Genomic DNA, 22,333 nt, shown 5'->3' with positions numbered 1-22,333 from the left:
CTAGAAGGTTTGATCCAGCTGTAGGGATTGGTCTTGATTCGGCGGGTCAAACTTCTCCAGCGGGAATTCCTCGTCGGGGGTCCGCATGCCAATTCCACTGTCATCAGGGTTGTCGCCCACGCTGAGCGAGTCCCGGCCTTGGGTTTCCAACTGAGAAGGGAATGGTGCACGGTTCGGTTGCTGCTGGGACATGTTGGGTATGTTGTGGAAGTCCTCGCTGGCGTTGCTGACCTGTGACTCCTGCCGGCTGTTCTCTTTTGCCTGTACCGAACGTCGTCCTGAGCTAGCCGTTCTTGGAAGTGATGACTTGAGTCTCATGAACCCGCCTTGCTCAGCTAGGAAAGATATCATTTCGTCCACCCAGCACTTGGTGACCCACCACGAACCGAAGCTTTTACCCTGGGCAATCGTGAGGTCTCGCATCACCTCGGTGCCAAGTCTCTGCACACACCATACAATATCCTCGGGAGTGGCATAAGGGAATCGTCCTTGGAGAGATTGAAGGAAATTAACCCATCTCTCCAGAACGTTCTGTGCACTATCCTCTCCCGAACTGGCCGCCGAAGGAACACGACCATTCCTAGCAGTCATGTCACCATAAAGTGTCATGACCTCCATCTCCCAAGGGATTCCTTGCGGATCCAGCAGTTCACGCAACTCGCCAAGTAGAAGGTTGACGACATCATCCATGCCTCGGGTGGGCACACATTCGGCTATTTTCCGTATCCTGACCATTGTGATCCAGTCAAGGTACATTTGATCGCGGTTAGCCGGGTTGGATAACATATTGGCTGCGGCGTGGGCAGTCAAGTTGACACGCAGTGCTCGATCCAATAAAGCAGCAAATATGGTCGCCGGAGCCTCTTTAGCCTGGACGACGTGTCGCGGTTGGCCCTGGAAGGATTCGCGAATGTGAGGGACTAACCGCTCCGATATGTTTCGTAGCGTATCCAGGACAGGCTTAGGTACGACCTGAAGTGTCAACCCAGAGACAATTCCTATCATTCTCTGGTAGAGGATAAAGTCGCATTGTTCGATCCAAGGGGCGACGCTGGGATTCGAGAACAGCTTCTGTACGGGCATTGTGAGAGTCCCCTGAAAGGACGTGTACAGATGAAAAAAGGTCTTCTCTCTGCAATAACGAATACACTCGACTAGTGAAGTACAGTGGGAACGGTAAAGTGCCGATAATGACATGGCTGCGTCTGGGTCGGTGTTGGACGGTAGAAACGGCTCGATCTTGGGCAACACAAGCGAGTTGTTCTGACGGAATAGTTCGTCGTTGTCCGCGGCAAAATGTAGGCGCAAGGGCGTCTTCGCGGTAGACGACTGCAACTGATCGAGGCTCGATACGTCGGGTTGGTTATATAGACTGTGAGTCCTGCTATGACTGAACTGCGACGGCACGTGAGTTTCGGAGTGCTTCTGAGGCTCGGGCGAAGGCAACAGTGCCTTGGATTGGCTTGCCTCGACCGATGGAGCCTTTATAGTGCTAGAGTTCGGCTGTTAGCACTATGCGATGCACTGCTACTTCTCAGGGGAAGACATACTTGAAGCTCTGGGCAAAGCTCGTCTGCTGCTCTGGCAAGGGAATAGCAGGCTGAATGGGCTCAGGGACGTCGGGCATATCGTCACCCAGCATGAAATTAACATAATGGTACTTTGATTCTCCTCGCACGCCCAGCCTTCGCGTCTTGAGCCCGGGGAAGAGGACGCGAACGAGCTTGCCGAAGCTTGCCGGGTTCAGAACGGTGATACGTTCCGTGGCGCAGCGTGAAGCATAGTTGGCATATACTCTTCCTCGTGGGACGGACCCCTTACCCTTGGTGCAAACTTGGTTGATCCTGGATACAATGGTCAGTCACGAACAAGATCTTCCATAGCCAGCATGGCAGTCCCGTGCCATGTCACATACCAAAGCATAGCGAAGACTTGTCGGGTGCGCTCAGAATTCGGACCCCTCTCGTTGCCATGGAGCTCGGTCGCGACATCCTGCAGAGAGCGTTGCCTATTCGCCTGAAACAAGGACCGCATCTCGAGCTCATTGTTGGCACTCGTTTTGTTGGACGGCTTAGAATTCACGGTTGCGCCCCCCTGGGAATCAACGTCTTCGTTCTCGTCCCGTTCGTTCAACTGGCTGTCGTCGCCGAAGCTGGTATTTGCACCAAACGAGTCTCCGGAGAGGCCGTGATGGTGTACAACGCCGTGGTGTGAATACTGCATCGGGGGACCGACAGCCTGCATGCTCGAGTCGAGGGAAAAGGATTGGCCGGGATGCATTTGCTGCAATTGGGAGTTCGGCCTCATGATCATCTCGCCTGCTTGCATCGGATGAACAGGCTGAGACATCTCGCGCCCCTGGGGGTGGCCATTCGCGACCCATTGTTCGCCGTAGGCAGTCTGCATGGACTGAGGGCCGGGGAAGCTCTGGTCGAGAGCGTGCTGTGGTTGGGGCTGCGTGTTGGTGCTGTGTATAGAGGCAGTCGAAGCCCTCGAGGGAGCCCTATTTATCGGCATGTTCTGTGCCATGGCAACGGCGTCGGGCGGCTGTGAATCTGCGCGAGGATAGTTAGGGAATGCGCTGTGGAAGCGACGTTTGGGACCGATGTCCATCATGACTTGACGGCCAATGGAGAATTGGAAAAGAGAATGATAGCGAATGGATGCATGCAACTCGTGAATCCAGCATTCAGAGTCCAGGGTTTGGAAGGGGGAGGCGGATGCGAAGCGTACCTCTGTTCATGGTTGGCTGCAATGTTTATTCTTGCGAGTGGACTGGATAAGCCAGAATAAACACTGGCCCTCCGGCTGGTGGGGCGCCAGCAAGCAAGCAAGCAATGCGGCGAGATGAGATAACAACGCTCGCTCTGAGCTAGGCCCAGCGAAGTGAAGCGCGCCTAAACTGCCAACAGGCCTTGTGTATAAAATATGCAAGAGAGAGTTTGGTCCTTGCTCGGCGAAGCAGATGATCGTCTGGGAGAGAGACGTCAAAGTGACAAACCGTGCTGGCGGTGGTGTTGAGAGTTTGTTGTGGCTGGTAATTTGGCAATGAGAATTTGTCCAGCTTTGTTTTCCTCGCTCTTGTTTTGGTTGTCCCGGCGAAAGCAGCAGTGGTTGGAAGGCAGGCAGGCAGGCAGGCAGGCAGCTGGCTGGCTGAGGAAAGAAAGAAAAAAAGGTACTTGGCCAGAGGTACCTGCTCCCTCAGACTCGCTCTCAGTGGACGATGAGATCAGGCCCACTCTTGGCCGAATTCCAACCAATCTCCGCGCCTGCCAGGAAACGCGATTGGCTCTACGCCCAAGAAAACGGTCGCGACTCTCGGCCAAAAGTCCCAGCCAGCCAGCCCTCACGTGATTGGAAGCTCGAAGCTCGCTTCGCCTGCTCCTTCTTCCCAAGGCGGGGCAACAATCCAGAAGAAAGCAGGTGGCCAAGGTCACGAAGCTCATAAGCTAGTCCGGATGTTCTCAAAACCTAGGTAAGGTTACGCACGTCGTTGTTTACACAGCAGCAGCAGCAGCACTCCCTCGAACACCGGATACATATATTTGGTACACGTAGGAGAAGATGAGTGTTGGCGAAAAAGCATCGACATGTATGCAAATATATTACTTGGGCTGCATGTCTGACAGATAGCGTACCGGTGATAAAAGCGCCTTTCTGCTTTTTCTATGGACTTGTTTCTTTGCTTCTTCTGTCATGGCATTTGCGAGCAATGCTATTCTTCAGAAAATGGACTCGACCCCGAGTTGGCTGCTGCTGCGATGGACTGCAACGCAAGGGCACGCTGCACCGCATTCTCGCACATAACTCCTGTAGTGGCCCGCATGTCTTGCCCAATGTTCTCGGTTCAGTCCAATGGCTCGATGCACTGCACAAGCCCAGCATTCTCACTGAAATAGCAGCAAATGACCGCACGGGCACTGGACTGTCGCAGAGCAAAACGAGGTAAAACGAGGTAAAAGTTGGGAATATCGCGAGGTTGGGATACCTTATCTTGCGGTCGCGGAGTCGTTGCCGGCATCCGTCGTATTGGTACTACTGCCCACCTACCTCCCCTACTATCTATGTACGAGCCAACGGATCCTGCCACCTCCACCAGCTGGGAGATCCATTTGGTAGTTGCAATAGGGGGATCCATAGACGCTCACCGAGGTGCTGCACTCGAAAATATGATAGTTGCTTCAGTCTATCGGGCGGTGACTGGAATCCAGTATCTATTGATGGTAGGCGACCACGTCGCGTCGGCAGTGTATGACTTGGGAGAGTCTTGCGCTCGGCCACGACTTTCACGAGGCGGGACCCCACGGTTCGTCATAGGAGCAGCTCTGTCATCGTGGCTCCAACTCCTTCGCCGGGCTAGGTGACTAGCTGGAGGTCAATTACCGTAGGAGTCTAGGGAGTTTAGGCAGGGCTCAGCAGTAGGTTAGTCACTACACTATCCAGGCGCCCAGGTATTATTAATAGGTTCCAACCGGGTTCCAATACTTCGGTCAACTCACGGCCAATACTAGTAGCCCAGTATGTATATGCCGCCTCCTCCTGCCCTCGCTGCCTCCCCTCCACAATCTACATCTGACTGTTATCTGCCCAACCCTTCCAAGATTCAATCGTCCTTTCCGACTTTTTATTCACCATTCCATTCTCTCCCCCTCACGAGGAAAAACACACACACACACAGAGAGAGAGAGCGAGAAGTTGTTGATTGCTTACCTACATACCGAACGCCGAGGCACTAAATTACATCAACACATGTATGTTCGGCTCCGTTCCTGCTTGTTGGCCCCCCTCTTAGTTTCATGTTTCCCGTATCCTTGCTTGAGCTGCTGTAGCATTCCCTCCATATCTACGTAATTAACAAGTGGCCCAAACTAACCCTAACACTACAACTCTCTCTCCCGGGTTGGGCTGGTTCTTGACTTTCTACACCTTTCCAACTTGACATCACAACGCCCCCACTTGCCAGACATCATTCTCATATACTCAGACTCAGACTCAGACTCAGACTCAACAGACATAGGCAAATCGGTATTTTAACAAACATTTCACAATGTCTGCCCAAGATCGCGTCCAGCAATACGTGAGCCAGCTCGACCGTGAGGTATGTGATCCCATCCCTCAAAAGCGCCCCCGAAAAAAAGCACTGCTGCTTCCCCGCCGCTGGTGCGCAACCATCTTTTCGGGGGTGTCGCATGCTTCCACCTCCCCGACTGACCCGAGTGAATGATTGCAGCTCTCCAAATACCCTGCTCTCAACAACCTGGAGAAGCAGACCTCGGTCCCCAAGGTCTACGCCGTCATTGGCTTCGCCACTCTCTACTTTTTCTTCATCATCTTCAACCTCGGCGGCCAGCTGCTCACCAACCTGGCTGGCTTCATCATCCCCTGTTACTACTCCATGCAAGCGCTGTTCACCGCCAGCAAAACCGACGACACTCAATGGCTCACAGTAGGTTGCGACGATATTCTTCGCTTGTGGTAACCACCTGGCTAACGCATTCACAGTACTGGGTCGTCTTTTCTTTCTTCACCGTCCTTGAGAGCCTGCTCAGCGTCGTCTACTGGTTCCCCTTCTACTACACTTTCAAGTTCATCTTCCTCCTGTGGCTCGCCCTGCCTACTTTCGGGTAAGTTCCCCCTTCTCCCGCTGCGTGCCGCTTTCCAAGGGTTCTTGATCTGGCTAACATGATCTACAGCGGCGCCAACCTCATCTTCCGCTCTTTCCTCCAGCCCATGTTCGGCCGATACTTCTCCGAGTCCGGGTCGACTGCCGCCAACCTCCGCGCCAAGGCCGACTCTCTCGGCAAGGGCGAGTAAATTGGCCCAATCGAGAGGGCACTAGAGCTGGCAGCACCGATGCATACAGACATGCCAAATTAATTATATGCCTTGGGTGTTAGCTCTTTTACTACGGTTCCACTATGAGGTCGTACAGGGTACGGCGATGACGAACGCTCAGGCCACGCTAGTCTATGACGATGATTGGTAGCCGCGTCACAGTAACGAAATGGCTGCAACGAATTTGGAGGATGGCTGTCACTTGTCGAAAAGGGAGGAGGGTTGTGGTTATATCATGACAATGAATTATAGGACCAATGTTTCTGGTTCGGCCAGTTGGCCAATAGAGTTGATACATGCTGAATTTCAGGTGCCGCACCTGTCTTTGGTTGAATGTGACTTGTCGTGATGATTTATATCTTGCGGCCTCGCTGATGCCACAGCTCGTATCTGTTGACTATCACTGGCTATTACTCCTTTACCAGCTGGCTGCTCCGTCGACAGCCACTTGCCTGCCTGATTGTCGCCTATTTTTCTGCCGGTGACTGCTCCAAGTCACGTGAAAAACTTATTCTTGGATACGTCTCTACTATTTATATGCGAATGCATCTGCCATTTGTCCTGTTGATCTGCCGCTGGGTACCTGCAGTACTGCATGAAGACACGCGACACCTCGACTTCGCCGGGTATCCAAGATAAAAAAGGGGGGTTGGGTGAACAGCCCGTCCAAGCCACAAAAGGTGGCTAACCCGGGCGCTTAGGCTCTCAGCTCTCTGTTTCTGCTCTGGCTGTCTTAACTAACCTACGGGCTTGCTCCACCAGTCCATCATCAATTGAACTGCACTTCCGACGGCGCCAGAGCCCGTGTCAGTCCCCAGATTTATGAAACTCCCCCACGACGATTGAACTAGCCAAACAAAACGACGATCGCATTGCCGACTCCCTTCTCACCAAGGACGTATGCTTCCCCTCCAGTTAGCTCCTTACACATACAATGTACACATGAACCATATTCCACGATTATACGAGGTTAGACGAATAGACGAACCCGGGCCAACGACCGATCCAGTGATAGTGACGAGTAACCATTGACAAGAGCGAGCCTGTCCCTGCATATAATCGCCCTTTGCGACGACGATACGAGATCACCTTGCGTCAAACGCTCCAAGACTGCCCCTTCGGGGTCACGTCCGCACACTATGCAGCTCAGCCCGTTACAGTCGCGCCTGGCTGCGTCCGTGGTGGCATCATGCCTCGTCTTGGCCATCTATTTCTTAATGTTCTCTCCCCAGTTCGCGTTCGCGGCCGAACTTAATACGACCCCGTTAGACGCTTTCCAGAACGGCTGGGCGGCGGCCTTGGAGGAAGCACCTACAATAGGAGATGGCGATAGCAGCGAGACGATGAGGACCACCGAGGAGATCAAGCCTAGGGACCCGGTAATGTACAAACCGGACTTTGGGCTCTTCGACAGGAGCCTGCTGGGCCGGGCCCCGAGCGGCGTGGTCGCGCTGGCCAACAACGCCCCCAAGAACATGCAGATCGACCCGGGGACCCTGTCGGCGTTTGTGTTCGAGGCCAAATCGGTCTTCAACAGCAGAGACGGAGAAGGCAGCAACACCAACCGACTGGAACTACGCGGAGATGCCCCTGAGGCGGCGCAAGGATCACCCGATGGCGCAGAAGGGAGCGGCGACGGCGACAGCTTCTCCGAAATCGAGCAACGTGAATCGCCAACGAAGACATTATGGATCTCGGCCAACACCTGCATACAGCCAGAGCGAAAGGCTGACCAGACAACGTTGGACCCGCCGCAATTGACGCTCTACGTTTCGACAGCGAGCGACAATACTTCGCCAGGCCCGATGGCTGACAAGAACAAGCAAGACGTGAGAGTTTTCAACGAGGGCGCTGTCATGTACAATACCACTCTCCGCGGGGATGTGTATTTCACGATAGCAGGCCCGCCCAACGTAGCGACTGGGGATTTTAATACAAAGACGTACAATGTCAACATAGCAGCTTCGATCGACAAGTCTTACTACGCTTACGACGCCGACTCGGAACCAAACGTGTTCTGGGTCGACAGCGACTCGGGCGCAACGTTGATGGCCAGTGGAGTATTGCCTCCCGTGGACCAGGACTCCTCACTCGACAAGCCTCCCTACACCATGTTTGTCTTCGAGGCGGGTGACATGGCAATTAATGGAGTTCGGAACTCGTATTGCGGCCTGAAGGAGTACTCCTTGATTGGAGGGACGCGAAGCCGCGTGCCCAAGGACACCATGGTTAGTCGCCTTGTTAAACGAGGCACGGAGAGCGTCACCAAACAAGAGTTTTTCCTCAGCGGCCTCAATGCCAGCACTAAGTATACGGCGGTCTTGGCGAGCGATCCGAATGCCATGTCGAAGGGTAAGAGAGATGACAACATCCCAGGAGGTGGCGGTTTTGTCTTCCGCCAGACGGGCTTTGAGACCTCACAGAGTAAGGGAAACGCAGCTATGCCCCATCTTTTGGTGTTATTTTTCTGACAATATTGTTTCTGCAGCTGGAGGGTCTTGTTTCTTGATCCAAAACCTGGAATTCTGTGACCAGACACAGTACAGGGTCCCAGGCAACCTGAAGACCTTCCCCAACGCCACCGCGCTGGGAAAATACTACGACAGCTACGCGCAAGAGATGTACAAGAACTTCGACAAGGCCTTACAGCAGGTCCAATGCGATGCGGAGAACACAGGCAAGTACTCTCTGGCGCGCAATTGCGATGACTGCAAGCAAGCCTACAAGAACTGGCTCTGCACCGTCTCGATCCCGCGCTGCGAGGAGTTCTCCAACAACGCGCCGTGGCTGCAGATGCGTAACATCAACGCTCCGTTTCTTAATGAGTCGAACAAGATGGACACGAACATCACGCAGACGTTTGGCAATCAGAAGGCCTTCAACAGCTCCCGCCTGGCCCGGATCGACGAGGACGTACAGCCGGGCCCTTACAAAGAGGTGCTCCCCTGCGACTACCTCTGCTACGACATTGTGCAGAGCTGCGCGTCGTCCATGGGGTTCAGCTGCCCGCTGCCCGGCAAGCTGGGCTTCAACACCAGCTACGGCATGCTGAACGAGAACAACACGGTGAACAACACGGATGTAACCTGCAACTACCCGGGATCGGCACACTACAAGAACGCCGCGTCCGTTCTGGTATCGTTGACGTGGGTGCTATGGGTAGGGCTGCTGGGCGGCACACTATCAGTGATTGTATGATGCCCCCGACAATCAAAAAGGGGAGCTTCGGCATCAAGGAAGTAATGGCGTTTTATGAGACGGGAATGATATTGAAATTTCCTGCGAGGTAGTTTGGCAGTCGGATTGCTGTTGCAACGACCCCCTGACCCCCTTCTTCTTTTTTTTATCTATATAGATGACAAGGTGAAACTGGCATGGGAGTCGGCGTTTTAAGGGATGATGACGGGGCTTTCTGGATTTACCCCTCTGGCAAATCTCAAAAAACACGCTGGATAGTTTATTAGCGTTTTTGCGATTGTGGCTGTTGTTACCCTTCTTATATAACCTGTACAGGAATTATAGTGTACTATTTAGAGCCGTGGATGGATGGGCAGCATGTCTGCACAACAGACTGCTACTGCTACAACCCATGACATGACCACACCCCATTTTCGAGACTTGCTTGATGTGGTATCATCGTCAGTGATGCACGGTCGTAGCTCGACCATGACCACATCTTCCGTGGCCAAAACCACCGATAGTCTTCTGCGATTTGAGACACTGCGCGAACTGACGGCAATTCCACGAAACCCTGGGTCGTAATTCGTAGGGTCGTGACAACAAGTCGACGGCCAACCATCAAAGGATTATTTCCATTGGTCGGCGGCATGCCCCTGATATTTTGTTCGAGCAAAGATTGGCGCTGTCGTTGTTCTCTCTCTCTCTCTCTCTTCTCCTTCTCACTTTCTGCCGGACGCTGCCTCTGCCTCTCTCGCTGCCTTCTTCAACCCGGCCACGGTCCCTTCCGGATCTAGCTCGGCCACCACCTTTTCCAGCTCCGCCATCATTTCTGTTTGGTTTCGGGCGCGTCCGCCCCAAGGTCAGCTATCGGTTGTATAAGCAACGCCATCAAGTAGCAAATCAGCTGCTGCTTTGCCTACTGTTCAGATCCCCGCGCTTCTCGTTCTGCTCCAGCCGGAGCCAGCCGTAGTACGCCAGCTGGTACGTGAAGATGGCCATGAGGGCGACCTTGAAGATGGGCCGGCTGAAGGCCTTGTTGAAGGACTGGGGCCGCGGGGGCGGTTCGGAGGAGTAGAGGCGGCGGCTGTGTTGTTGGAGAAGTCGGTGTTGGGTCGTCGGTGCTGCAACGCCCCGCGACAAGGTGCGCAGAGGGCGCGCTGCGGCGGCGGCAATGCGCATAGGATTGAGGCTGCTCATATTGAATGTTCCTGTACTCGGGCGTGTGCGTGCGTGTGTTGGCAGATATCTGCTGCTTGTGATCTGTTTAAGAATGACCAAATTCGAGATTCGATGTCGTGATGTGTCGTCAGAGATTGGTCGAACCGAACTGTTTGCCGCTTACCACCACCGAGCTTCGAGATCCCGGCCGTTTCCTTCCTTTCCTTGCTGTGGGGAAAAGAAGCGACATGGAACAAACAGACCCCTGGACCGCTAGTTGATCAATTAGACGGTAGTATCACTGATAGTGAGCTGGACCCTGTTTCCCGCTAATAAATCTCTCCCAATGGACGGCATACTGTAGGCGGCGGGACGACAGATCCACCAATCCCAGGTGCGCTCAACTGGTTTTTAGGTAGTGCTGTAGGTACTTTACATACATGTAGGTACATCACCACAGCGGTGCTGTCTGTTCCCACTGGGGGGCCCTGCGGCGTGCGCCGAGCGCGGTTCGGAGAGTACACATTGCCCATTTGGAAGCAGGTTCGCTAGGAAAGGAAGGTTGTCTTTAATGGTAATTCTACCACGTACATGGGAATAGAGACCAGATATCCCCAAGTTTCCCGAATTTTACTATTACTCAGATCTCCTTCTTCCCACTCTCTCTCTCTCTCTCTCTCTCTCTCTCTCTCTCCCTTTCCCCTCCGCCAGCGACGTTACAGTCATAATTCCTCTCTGACGGCGATCTGTCCTGCGAACCCCATTCGAACCCACTGGAAGATCAGATCCAATTGCGACAGGCTGCCTGCTATAAATAAGATCGACTCGTTCGACTGCGACATACTGAGGCTGTCTTGAGCATTCACTGCCTACAACCCAAGATCTACCTACTTGCGACATACCACGCCCGAGGATATTTTCTCGACCCTACACACACACACACACACATTCACAATGGTACGTTGCTGTCGCGCATCCAGCTCGAGTCCTCCCTCTCCCCCTTTGTTAGAACCACCCGCAAGTTAACACATTCAACCTCCCAGGCCCAAACACCCGAGCAAAAGCGCCGCAACGCCAAGTTCGCAAAGGAGCAGGAAGCCCGCCGCGGCAAGTCCGAGACCGACATCAAGAAGCACGAGCACAAGAAGGTCGTCTCCAAGGCTCCCATCTCGCCCATATGGCTGAGTAAGTCTCTACATGGCCCCCTTTCCTCCTTGTTTTTTTTCTTCCTCCTTTCCTCTTCGCCCTTTTGGCAGTCCTTTTCGAAGACGACATGGCGACTAACAAGAACTCCTTCCTTATTATATAGTCCTCCTCGGCTTCGTTGTCTTCGGCGGTCTCATCTTCGAGGTGATCCAACGCATCTTCTTCCGCTAAGAAGCAAGCCCACCTTTCGGAATCTGCCTTTTCCTACCAAACGAAACGACCGTGGGGGAGAGAGGTAGAGAAAAATTGGTGATCCGCGGTCACCCATCCACCCATTGGCTTGCAACTTAGGGGCTCGAAAGAAGTGGCGGCCGATAAAATATGTCACGCCCGAGTATAGTCAGGGGTACCGGTAAAAAGGACGAAAACCAACAGAGAAACAAAACTATCTGGCAAGAGCATACCAACCAATGGGCAGTGGGTGTCAAGCCGTCCCTGTGCAACATGGGACCAGGGGCCAGGGGTTGAAATACTTGGCTTCCGAACTTTTCTTATCATCTGGTTAGAGACCTAGTCTCATCGGAGGGTGTCATTTGTATGATATTTAATACACAATCAGAACGAAAGCATACCCAGCTGTGCGGTAGCTCCAAATTTTCTTTCGGCGCACTTTGGTCAAGTAAAGAGGAGTTGGGTCAATATGCAAGTGATGTGAACGGATCAAGATCTCATATTGAGCGAAAGTCAGCGGGCTCCTGTGGTATAGTCTGACTACAATAATTTTCTTTTCGTTTTCCGAATGAACTCCGTGAAGAATGCATATACATGAGGCGCCTTAAGCGCCAAGCCCCTTCCGGTGACCCTGGTTATCATTCTTCATACGCATGCCGGCCTCGAATTGCCGCTCAAGATTGCTCGTGATGCTGTTGATGTCGCGCTTCGACGAAGTGGCACCTCCCTGGGCGGTAAGTCCGGCCTTCTTGCCTCCGAGGAGCCTCAGAAACTTGTTCTTACGGGCCTCATCACCTTCTAGGGCTTGGACGTCCCACTTCTCAGCACCATCAGCTTTGGCTCCCTCGACGTTGGTGGGTGCAGATTCTGACACATACTCTTCGGACTTCTTCGACTTTTTCTTGGGCTTCTTCTCTTTGGGAGCCTCGTCGGCGTCGTCAGCCTTCTCGGCCGACTCGGCCTCGGCGGTGGCGTCTCCCTCGGTATCTCGCTTCCGCTTCTTCTCCTTCTTGTCTTTCTTCTCTTTCTTATCCTTCTTCTCGGCCTTGGCCTCCTCGGGGGCCTCTTCCTCGTCGGTCACAGCCTCGGTCTTCTTGGACTTCTTCTTCTTATCCTTGGGCTCCTCAGCAGGGGCAGCAGCAGCAGCAACCGGCTCCTCCTTGTCCTTCTTGGATTTCTTGGAGGTCTTCTCGGCAACGGGCTCGGGGTCCTTCATCTCAACATCCTCGGCTTCGCTATCGCTAGAAGAGTCGCTGGAGGAATCACTGGACGAAGACGACGAATCATCATCATCACCACCCTCAAGAGCAATGAAGTTATCACCCTTAAGCTCTTCCTTCTTCTTGGCCGCCTCGGCCTGTTCAAGGGGTCAATCGTATTAGCAAACATTCCACCATCAAAAGCTAGCATCACCCATCCGGGTCGGGTGGCAGCGGCTTACCTCTCTCTGCTTGGAGATGATTTCGTGGCGGGCGCGCGCGACCTGGGCATCCTTCATGAGCTTCTTGGCCTGGGCCTCGAGCTTCTCGGCGCGCAGCAGCAGGCGGTTGAAGCGGCGCTCGTCCTTGTACTTCTTGTTGGCCTGCTTCTTGAGCTTGTCGGCGGCGCGGCGCTCCTCGTTCCACTTGCCGGCGCGGCCCACGTTGGCCTTGCGCGCCTTCTTGGCCTCCGACTTGAGCTGGCGCTTCTCCTTGCGCTCGGCGGCGCGCTGGAGGCGCAGCTCCTCCTTGCGCTTCGCTCGCTTCTCTGTAGACGAACCGGTCAGTATATTGTGACACTCACACACATAACTGCCCTCATCCGCACCAGCAGCAGCAGCAGCTTCAGCAGCTTCAGCAGCTTCAGCTTAGTAGATGAGAGAACTTACCCTTCCTCTCGGCTTGGGCCAGGATCTCCTGGTGATCCTGACCCTTGTCCCAACCTGCTTCGCCTTTCTCCATTTTGATTGATAATGTGTATTTGACCGTGGGAAAAGCACTCAATCTGGATTGGTTGGGTTGAATTGAGGTTCTCACGTGGTGGAGAGTCGGATTAAGTTCTCGCAGAAAACAAATTCTGCCGGTCGGTTCCTGCCAGGAAATTTGACCGCTTGCGATATCCAGGGTAGCTTGGGTGGCAGGTGGAGTCGATCGGCGCCGTTAGACGCGGAAGACACGAGCTAAAGAGAGGTACATAGGTACAAGCGTTTTCTCCATTCCGGTGCAAGTGCAAGTGACGGGGCTAACACACGTGCACGAAATGTAGGGAATCATGCTGACCACCCAGGTTGTTACTATTGCAAATATTTCAGCTGTAGTAGTTCAAATCTTATTCATTATCATGATTATCCCTTCGCCGAGGAATTGTCTGTATCCTGTCCTCTTCTGTCTATTTAGAGAGGGGGTAGTGGTAGTCCTACATGTCAAAGCCGCACCAGGCCCTGTAATTCTAGTAATATCCTCATACAACCTTCTCCGACGCAGATTAGGGTATCCAAATAGTGAAGAGTAAAAACAACAGACGAGAAAGAGAAATGTCGGCAGGTCTCCTGATCCAGCCAAACAGAGGAGCGGGAATAACAAAAAGGGTAAATATACAGGTAAAGTATGGTAGAAATAACCAGGACGGAGGGCCCAAGTCCATCTATACCTTAGAGTAGAGAGTTGCGTGCAAGATAGGGGAGAGGGTGTGGGTATATGAAGGAAAACCAGTATCTGGGTAAGAATTGGAAATGCGCCAGGCCACCAAGAGCCTAAAACCATTAACCGCTGTCATTCCGGAGTTGAAAACAATAAAACAAGGAGAGAAGAGATGGTTGATAACGGAAGGAAGGCGTTGCCTTCCAGGCAGCTTTCTATGCAGTCATCGGCCTGCCGTCCCCTTTTCTCACGTCAGCTCAGCGACGCCGAAGGCACTAAGCGTGGAAGAAGGGGTCGTCCCCAGCTGCTGCATCGTCGTTGGCATCGGGGTAGTAGTAATACGCGGAGTCATCGAAAAAGTCGTCTCCAGCAACAGCAGCCCCACCGCTGCCGTCGAAGCTGCCGCCGTAACCTTGGGCGGCAGCGGTGTCGTCTCCGTAGACCATCGTGGTGGGGCTGCTGCCGTAGGACTGCTGTTGTCCACTGTGGCCGTCGTCGCCGCTGCCGCCGCGAGCGTGGTTATAATGGTGCTGATATGGATCGTCTGGCCCACTGCCACTCCGGCGGCTCTCGCTCTCGTGGCCGCGGGCTACGACGTGTCGCATACTGATACCGCCCCACGGTAGCCCGGAGACTTCTTCATCTTCTGCCAGGTCTGTGGAGTCGTGTATTTGATAGCTGCCACCGGCATGCTCCCGGTTTAGGGCGTCACGCTCGGTCTTCTCCTTTTGCTCTTTGGTTTTTTCTCCTGAATACAGCTCGAAATGTTAGCCGCACATTCTTTATTTGCCTGTAGAAACAGGGGGTTCATCATATCGATATGCAGTGGAGAGAGTAACTTACGGAACTTCCGTTGGGCGTTTCTGTTCTGGATCCGCCTCCTAACTACGGGCTCAGTGACTTCTGTCCAGTCATCCGCCGTCGGCGTCCTCGACTTGGATGACGACGACTGCTTCTTACCACTCGAGTCACGGTGCTTCGTTGAGCCAGAAGTCATGGCGGTCCTCGCTTGAGCCTCGGAATCAGAGCCGGATTCGAAGGGAGCAGTGGTGGCAACAGCACAGGGGCTGTTCACAAGCCAGGGAGAGTAAGGTGGCGACTCGATAGGAGTAGTTGCTGCAGGAGAGCCAAAAGACGTGGTGCTGGATGTTTCCGCTTGCCCCTGAAGTGCGGTCTGCCTTTCTGACTGGGGGTGAATCACAGTTTCTTGTGATGAGGATGATTCACCCTTCCTTCGGAGGGTGTCCATCTAAGCCCCCCTTTATACGCAAAGAGGTCCTGACCGGTGTAGATATTCCAAGAGTCCTAGCTGATATCTCACCCGCAAGCAGGCCCGGGGAGTGGAGGTCAGGCTGAACGGAGCGAGCGACGGCTTCTCGGTGGCCCAATGTCTATGAATAGTCGAACGTAAACCGGAACAGTAAAGAGATAACGATAATATAATACAAACTGAACAAACCTGCTTAGAGGGGTGGGTGAGCATGAGACTTGTGATGGTGATACAGCAGGGCTGCAGGTAGGATAGCAGGTGTGCGCTGCCATCAGTGTCTTATAGACTCCCTATACATACCCCACTGGACCGGAACCCCATCAAGGGCGTATAGCTGTTGACCGCATGAAGATACATACGCAAGCGCCAGGCGTGATGTGGATGAGACGCAGCCATGTATGGATAAAGTGACTCCGAACGCCAACATGACCAGGGAAGACAACTCAGTATCCCAGGGTCCATGGTCAGCCATGCCCCCGTGCAGTGACGCAGCTTGGGAGATGGGTATAGGCGAGGGCGGTTCCCGTAGCGCAATCTTGAAAAGGCAACAAAAGAAAGGGAGGGTTTGTGTACTGTTACTTACCAGTGTCCTATGTAGAGGGGCTTGCAAGGACGGCCCAGAGGTACTTGAGCGGCTGCCCAGCCACGCGAGCCATTCCCAGCCGGGTGGTAGGTAGTGCCCGTGGGATTGCAACAGGCACGGGGCGCCATAGTAAGGGAAGGGGAGGGTCAGATATCCACTGCAGCGGGAATAAGGTTGGAGAGCATCCTTCTCGGCAGGATGCTAGCAGGGCACTAGGTAATGAGGCTGTTTTGCGGCGTCATCCAGCTATTACTTGCTGGAACGGTGGATGATGCTACGTACCTGGTACCGCTACTTTGCCTACTCTCCCGGTAGAGGCCACCGAGAACAAGAACGGCGGGAGGGCTAGGTGAGGTTACGCGCTTATCCCATCATGGAAATGGTGTGTGGCTTGCTAGGGAGCCGCAACCAAGGCCTACGACGGAGGGGATGTACGTCTATACGGGACAGATCCAAGATCAATTGATGGATCAATGCTGTGAGGCATTTGTCTTCAACAACGAAAATAGGTCCCATGAAGTGGAACTTGTTATCACCCAAGGAAAGGCAATGGATTACCTAGCCAGGTCACAGCTGAGGCATTTCCCGTCGTTGATGTTGAAATGAGTGGGTAGACGGGAATAGTCCGGATCGTCGAGAGAGGGGGGGGGCTAAACGGCGTCTAAGTGCCTGTCAAACCCCCTAGACCCGTTGATCTGTTTAGCGGCCTTACAGGGGAGCATCAGCATCCATGGCTTGCATTAGGCCAAAATAAAGCTGCCCGGCCGACGACTCATCCTTTCTCATGATCAATTTCGCAAATGAAGATTGGTGGCCCATGTTACAATGTAGGATTAACAAACTCACTTGCTTATGGATTTCCTAGCAATTGCAATATGGCTCATGCAGGAGTACCTGCACAGCCCATGGCGTCACTGGGATGGGCTACCTGGAAACTGATACCCGAGTTGGATATCAAATCCGCCCCCTAAAGTATTTCTCTTGTAGTAGATACAATAAATAACCATATGAGACACGCATAAGACGTTTCGCCTGGCTACTAGGTGAACAACGATGGCCTTCAATCGTGGCGTAATTGGGGATGCTGGATAGGAGGTAGGCTCTTAAGCGAAGCGTGCGTTTGTTGTGTGGTGACGGAGCGTCAAAACCAGAGATAGATCACCATAGTCATCCCGGGATATTTAAACCCGTTTGTGCAACTGCAGTAGGCTACCGCCTTGGCCAGCTCCCAATGGTTGGTCATTCGAGAGAACTGCGGCGGCGCCGGCTCGAGGCAACATTGTGCTGCATCAAAAATGGATGACGCTGAAGTAGATCCTGTCTCTCTACTTAATTTACCCCAAGCTACCCCAGGGTACCTCAAGGTTGAGATAAAGTAATTCTCCATCAATGATATTCAACAGATCATATCGACACCCGGTGGTCAGGTACGCGCCTTACGAGCTGTATTCAGCGTTAACATCCAAGTGTGTAAGCAAGGCAAGCCCTGTACGCCGTGGTAGTCATAAAGGACTATCCCCGACGGCGGCGGCTGCTGTGCAACCAGGTTCCAGCATCACGGGTTTTGGCACCTACCGACGGTATGGACGAGAAGGGTATGACAACACCCGCCCGTCGCCCCGGCGAAACCACCAAGTTTCGCACAAAACGTACCTGCATCATGGTACTTTTTTGGCGAGCCCGCATAGCTTCTGCCAAGTACACGTACACACGCCCTCCTGCAATAAAAGGACGTGTGCGCCACACCAGGCAGCACCAAGCATACATGATCTAGGCTACTAGCTTCAGCGTCAACGTAGACGTATATACCTTGTTTAGCAGGCAGCAAGATTAGACAAGACGACGAAACGCAAGTTCGAGACTTCAGCCAGCGGAGTGTTTCGTCAAGAAATGCGTAATACAACCTACCTAGCCATGGCTCACTATTGCTGCCTTCGAAGGGGTCCTGTGGTAGCTCAGGCAATGACTCACCCACTGTTCGTGCAGGTTACATTCTCTCTCTACCCAGGATAGGTAGCGACGGGCTCTCGGGATGACGTTGTCGCCTTTTTATATAAACACGATGGACACTATCCCTGAACAAGCAAGTTGCGTTGTAAGTAGCGGTACAGGTACCTAATCCTCTAGACTGCCACTAGGTAGAAAACCCAAGCAATTTCGTGAGGAATCACTGTATATCCAATTTTTCCCCTCCATTCATCTCGAGGAGTATGCATGTGTCAGCAGCCGAGCTATTTCTAGAACGGCTGTGGCTCACGTGCTGTCTGTTGTTGTATCAATGGATGTGTGATGGTGACTGACCCAAATATGCGGGATTGATGTGTCGCGGTCGTCCACTCGGTAGCACCCGGAATACTCCACTTCCAATTGATCTTCATCTCGGGATCGGGGAGGCCAACACCAGCCAGCACCAGGAACCGCTTCTGCGTGATGGAGCAACCCGAAAGAGGCAGGTCTGCCGGGCGCGCGTGATCTATGACTGGCGCTATACATGGATTACCCCCCTGAAACCTGAGGCCTTCGAATCCTTCTTTTTTTCTTCGTGTTGTTGTCAAACTATTTTGGGTCATTCCTCTTGGGGACTCGGGACGGAAGATCTAGGAAGACGATAAAGAAACGCGGCTTGGCCCGATATTATCCGACCTACTATTACCTGAGCCCCAACTACCTAGAGACAGAGGTTCAGATGACCTGGATCAAGGGGTGCTGATTGATTAGATGGATAAACCAAGGTATGATTGATGTCCAATAGTCGTGCACACGAAGGGCCATCCTCCTGTGGAGAAACCTGCTTCGCTTGGACGGATCTAAGTAATTACATGACAGAGCAGTCCATCCCGTACATGGCGCGTTCGACATTGCGCTTTACCTGGTACCAGTCTGCCCGCCGCTCTGCATATTCATAGACTTCTTCGGCGCGGAAGATGCCCCCGAACCGATCGCCATCCGCAATAATCGTGGCCATTTCTTTAGCATGCTTGGCGTCTATCAGGTAAATCTGGCTCAGTTCCCGGAGAGCCTTGAAGTATGCCAGCAGATCTTGATTCTTCAGACCTCGAATGTATTCGTAGTAGAGGGTCATGTCGGCGATGAGCTTCATCGCTCCCTCGGTGCTGATACGTTGACGCTTCAGGTGTTTACAGACCGCCGTAAACAAGCGCAGCCCAACCTCTCCATTGAAGACATCAAGCATCGTCTTCTCCGTGCTCCCCACAAGCATATTTGTGTGGGAGGCAACCAGGTCCTTGACCCGTATCGCAGTCTGGGTTGGTCCCATGTCACCACCGTCTTGCTGCGTGCCCTTCTCTTGGGAGGCGGGTGGCGGATTGAAGTCTGTCGGCAGTTGCGTTGTTGCGCAAATGTACTCGACCTCGTCCATCAAGACATCAATGCCCTTGTTCAAGCCTGCAGCTACGCTTTCGTCCAGCATCTGTTCCCATTTCTTCTTGGCTAGCCCGGCAGGGTCGAGGAAGTCGTTCCGATCAGAAATCTTAGGGGCAGCCAGTTGCTGTTCGTAAAACACATCGATCATCTGTGAGATAAGGTCGCCTACATTGACCAGCTCGATGAAAGTTACGAGCGGAGCCACGCCTTCTTGATCATGGTCGCTCACTTCACGGGCCTTATACTTGGACAGATGATCGACTGCCTTCACAAACCCGTTCTTGACGTGGTCCTGGCCCAGAATCTTGAGCAGAGTGATGAAGATTGCTTCGCACTGCTCTCGGGCTTCTTCGCCAGCTTGCCCGCCGAGTCTGATGAACACGGCAATCCGACCCAGACCCTCTCTAGCACTACCTACAAGGTCAAGAGCGACTTCGATGCTGAAGAGAGATTTGATGCCTTCAAGGCGGTTCGCCATGAGAGCCGCCTTGGCCTTCAGCTCATCAGTAGGTGCCTCGGATGGGAGCGGGCCTGTTTTCGGCTCGAGGCTACCATCAACATCTGGGGTGGTGGTCTGTGAAGCCACGGGCATGCCCGTTATGCTATTCCGCACATTGCCTCCACTAGCAGCCGCCGCCGTTGACTTGCTGGACCCGAAAGGTGATGATATAGGGATGGTGGGCAACACTGTCACTGGCATCATGACAACTTTCTTGAACGAGCTTAAGAAGTCATTCTTAGCCGCCCTTCGGTTAAAGTTGCCCATGTAGAAAGACTCTACGCTAGCATCTTGTTCCGATAGCTTCTGTTCCCAATTAAGCACCTCCCGTTCGGCATACTTGGTAAAGAAATCCAACTCCTCTCGGAGGTATAGGTCGAGATGCAGGTCGAACGTCTTGAGCCCAAAATCCTTCGCGTGAGTCTCGAGGCTCTGTTTGGACTTGGAAGGCGGATCGAGAGACCCCACAAACGCCATGCACTGCTCAAAAAGACCCGACGCCGCCTTCAGGTAGGCCTCCAGGTTCCTATCGTGTGACTCGTCCAGGATCGGGGTGATATATTCACCAATAATGTCTTCCCTGACCTTATCTAGCAATGTCCAGAACACATTCTCTGCATCCGGGAAGATCTGGCTGATCACCGCCGACTGCTCGTTGAACTTGATGGCCAGAGCCTTGAAGAACGCCCGAGACGGTTCGAGGGTTATGCCGTCTTCTGGGGCTTGGTTTATACAGTCCATGGGGTTTCCGAGCGCATCGCGGCTGTTGAGGATGGGGTGCTTGGAAACAAACACATCCATGGCAGCGTTTCCGCCATTCAAATCATGGAGAACGTGGGCATATCTCTTCATTTTCCCCTCCACGTCCCAGGACTCGTAGCCTTGTTCAAACTCCCTCAACACGGCATTTTCGAAGATGTTGCACATGTTCGTCAAGACTTCGCCCCTTTCGTTCCAGCCTTGGGCCCAGTCATTCTGGGAGAATCGCTGGAGGTTGCGAAGCATCTGAGCTTGCTTCTCGGGATCACGGAAGGCCTTGAAGACCGCTGGTTCTGTATGGCTCTTCGCTTGGGCGAGGTCGTAGTAGAAAGGGGCGAGCGCTCCGTAGATCTTTCCATACTCTTGCCTCGCGTATCCGCGAATACTCCGCACGTTTTTATAGATGTCTAGGATGGTCGTGGGGTCCTCTTGCGAGTTCTTGGTCGACGCGTGTAAACTCAGAGTCTCGAATCCGTCCACTCGCATTTCGGGAGCCCTGGCGGCTTCTTCGGCCAGCTTTTTCCGTCGCTCCTCCTCCTGTCCCGCATCGAACAGCGTAGTCCGCTTGGCAGCTAGAGGGGTGGCACCGGCGGCGGCGGCATTGGCGCGTTCTGCGGCCTCGCGCTTCCGCTTGATGGCTTCTTCGAACCGTCTCCGGGCTTCGGCTTCGTCCCAGCATCCCATGCTCACCAGCCGAGATACCCATCGTGTGTCATCGTATACCATTTCCTTCATACGGCGGGAGGTCTTGGCGAAGCTAATCTGGTCCGACACGGGCAGGAAGTCGAGTATGGACACCAGGATCTCTGGGGCGGGTAAGCAATCATGTTGCATGGCAGACTATCGTCGCGGAGGCACTCACCAGCTGGTAGAACGGGCTTGGTATCGAGCATGGTCGTGGCCTGCAGCGTACTCAAGATACTGGACCTGCCAGGCTGCGAAGCTCTTTTGTAGTTCGACATGGTGAATGTGGTCAATTCGGAGGGCCCCCAGACGTACAGCTTTCCCTGTGGCTTATTCTGCGAGAAAAGCGAGAGCCCTGCGTGTACCGATGCACACAGAACAATCGAGGACCTTCATGGAGAGGCCCGAGATGTTTAGGGGATGGCCTTCAGAAGGCTGGAGGTTATCCGGGGCGTTTGGCTATGGTGTCAGTGGGGAATGCCAGCGCGACCGCTACAAACGAACCGGGGGTAACTTACATAGGTTAAGCATCTCCAAGGCCGAGCCGAAGAAAGGAGCAAGGACCTCTGGCCCTCGGGGTACAGCATCAGCTGCCCGCAGCTGCAGGCCGCTCAATGGCAATCTTCCTTTGTAACAACACCTCCTTGTAATCAATCAAGTGCAGCCAGCTCCTACTTCTACTTCTGTCGACTAATAATATGTCTTCTATTCTACTTGAATTGGAAGATGTCACTGTATCGTATGTGCATCATTCAACTGCTCACCTCCATCCAGGCTACCGAATTAAAGCGGGCAAGATTGCACCATTCTATGGGTACGCCTCCCTGTAAGCCGACGAGGATAAGAGCTCCCTCTTGTCAACAGACCACTTACTTGCATGCTTCTGCACGCAGCTTGTAACATGCAAACGTACCATGAAGCTAGCTGTATGTTTGTAGACAGTAAGGAAGCACCCAGGTATGCGACACGTTGTACCGCGTCGAACA

At 53.4% G+C, this 22,333-nt stretch overlaps 8 protein-coding genes across 8 annotated transcripts; 3 read left to right on the top strand and 5 right to left on the bottom strand.

The window, feature by feature from the left end:
- PG986_000423 (uncharacterized protein) lies at window positions 1–2,743 on the bottom strand (the record flags this gene model as incomplete). The annotated part of the gene is made up of 4 exons (XM_066836645.1): window positions 1–1,492; window positions 1,551–1,844; window positions 1,916–2,555; window positions 2,734–2,743. 4 exons carry the CDS (start codon window positions 2,741–2,743, stop codon window positions 1–3), a joined length of 2,436 nt encoding a protein of 811 aa, XP_066705538.1.
- Window positions 2,744–5,047: 2,304 nt separating this feature from the next.
- Window positions 5,048–5,814, top strand: PG986_000422 (ER membrane protein DP1/Yop1; the record flags this gene model as incomplete). The annotated part of the gene is made up of 4 exons (XM_066836644.1): window positions 5,048–5,098; window positions 5,231–5,446; window positions 5,503–5,624; window positions 5,694–5,814. The coding sequence occupies 4 exons, from the start codon at window positions 5,048–5,050 to the stop codon at window positions 5,812–5,814; spliced, it is 510 nt and encodes a 169-aa protein (XP_066705537.1).
- Window positions 5,815–6,974: 1,160 nt separating this feature from the next.
- PG986_000421 (calcium channel MID1) lies at window positions 6,975–9,033 on the top strand (the record flags this gene model as incomplete). Its single annotated transcript, XM_066836643.1, has 2 exons — window positions 6,975–8,259; window positions 8,324–9,033. 2 exons carry the CDS (start codon window positions 6,975–6,977, stop codon window positions 9,031–9,033), a joined length of 1,995 nt encoding a protein of 664 aa, XP_066705536.1.
- An 882-nt stretch (window positions 9,034–9,915) lies between these two features.
- Window positions 9,916–10,212, bottom strand: PG986_000420 (uncharacterized protein; the record flags this gene model as incomplete). Its single annotated transcript, XM_066836642.1, has 1 exon — window positions 9,916–10,212. One exon carries the CDS (start codon window positions 10,210–10,212, stop codon window positions 9,916–9,918), a length of 297 nt encoding a protein of 98 aa, XP_066705535.1.
- Window positions 10,213–11,127: 915 nt separating this feature from the next.
- PG986_000419 (uncharacterized protein) lies at window positions 11,128–11,550 on the top strand (the record flags this gene model as incomplete). The annotated part of the gene is made up of 3 exons (XM_066836641.1): window positions 11,128–11,130; window positions 11,217–11,358; window positions 11,483–11,550. 3 exons carry the CDS (start codon window positions 11,128–11,130, stop codon window positions 11,548–11,550), a joined length of 213 nt encoding a protein of 70 aa, XP_066705534.1.
- Window positions 11,551–12,154: 604 nt separating this feature from the next.
- PG986_000418 (uncharacterized protein) lies at window positions 12,155–13,490 on the bottom strand (the record flags this gene model as incomplete). Its single annotated transcript, XM_066836640.1, has 3 exons — window positions 12,155–12,907; window positions 12,992–13,296; window positions 13,418–13,490. 3 exons carry the CDS (start codon window positions 13,488–13,490, stop codon window positions 12,155–12,157), a joined length of 1,131 nt encoding a protein of 376 aa, XP_066705533.1.
- A 953-nt stretch (window positions 13,491–14,443) lies between these two features.
- On the bottom strand, window positions 14,444–15,165 carry PG986_000417 (uncharacterized protein; the record flags this gene model as incomplete). The annotated part of the gene is made up of 2 exons (XM_066836639.1): window positions 14,444–14,916; window positions 15,012–15,165. The coding sequence occupies 2 exons, from the start codon at window positions 15,163–15,165 to the stop codon at window positions 14,444–14,446; spliced, it is 627 nt and encodes a 208-aa protein (XP_066705532.1).
- A 3,671-nt stretch (window positions 15,166–18,836) lies between these two features.
- On the bottom strand, window positions 18,837–21,625 carry PG986_000416 (F-box protein; the record flags this gene model as incomplete). Its single annotated transcript, XM_066836638.1, has 2 exons — window positions 18,837–21,469; window positions 21,526–21,625. 2 exons carry the CDS (start codon window positions 21,623–21,625, stop codon window positions 18,837–18,839), a joined length of 2,733 nt encoding a protein of 910 aa, XP_066705531.1.
- Between the last annotated feature and the right edge of the window lie 708 nt (window positions 21,626–22,333).

Source organism: Apiospora aurea, assembly GCF_038362705.1.
Source record: "Apiospora aurea strain CBS 24483 chromosome Unknown utg000001l_segment0_segment0, whole genome shotgun sequence".
NCBI classification, from domain to species: Eukaryota; Fungi; Ascomycota; class Sordariomycetes; order Amphisphaeriales; family Apiosporaceae; genus Apiospora; species Apiospora aurea.
Note: the sequence above shows the minus strand (reverse complement) of the source record. Positions and strands in the feature narration are given on the sequence as shown.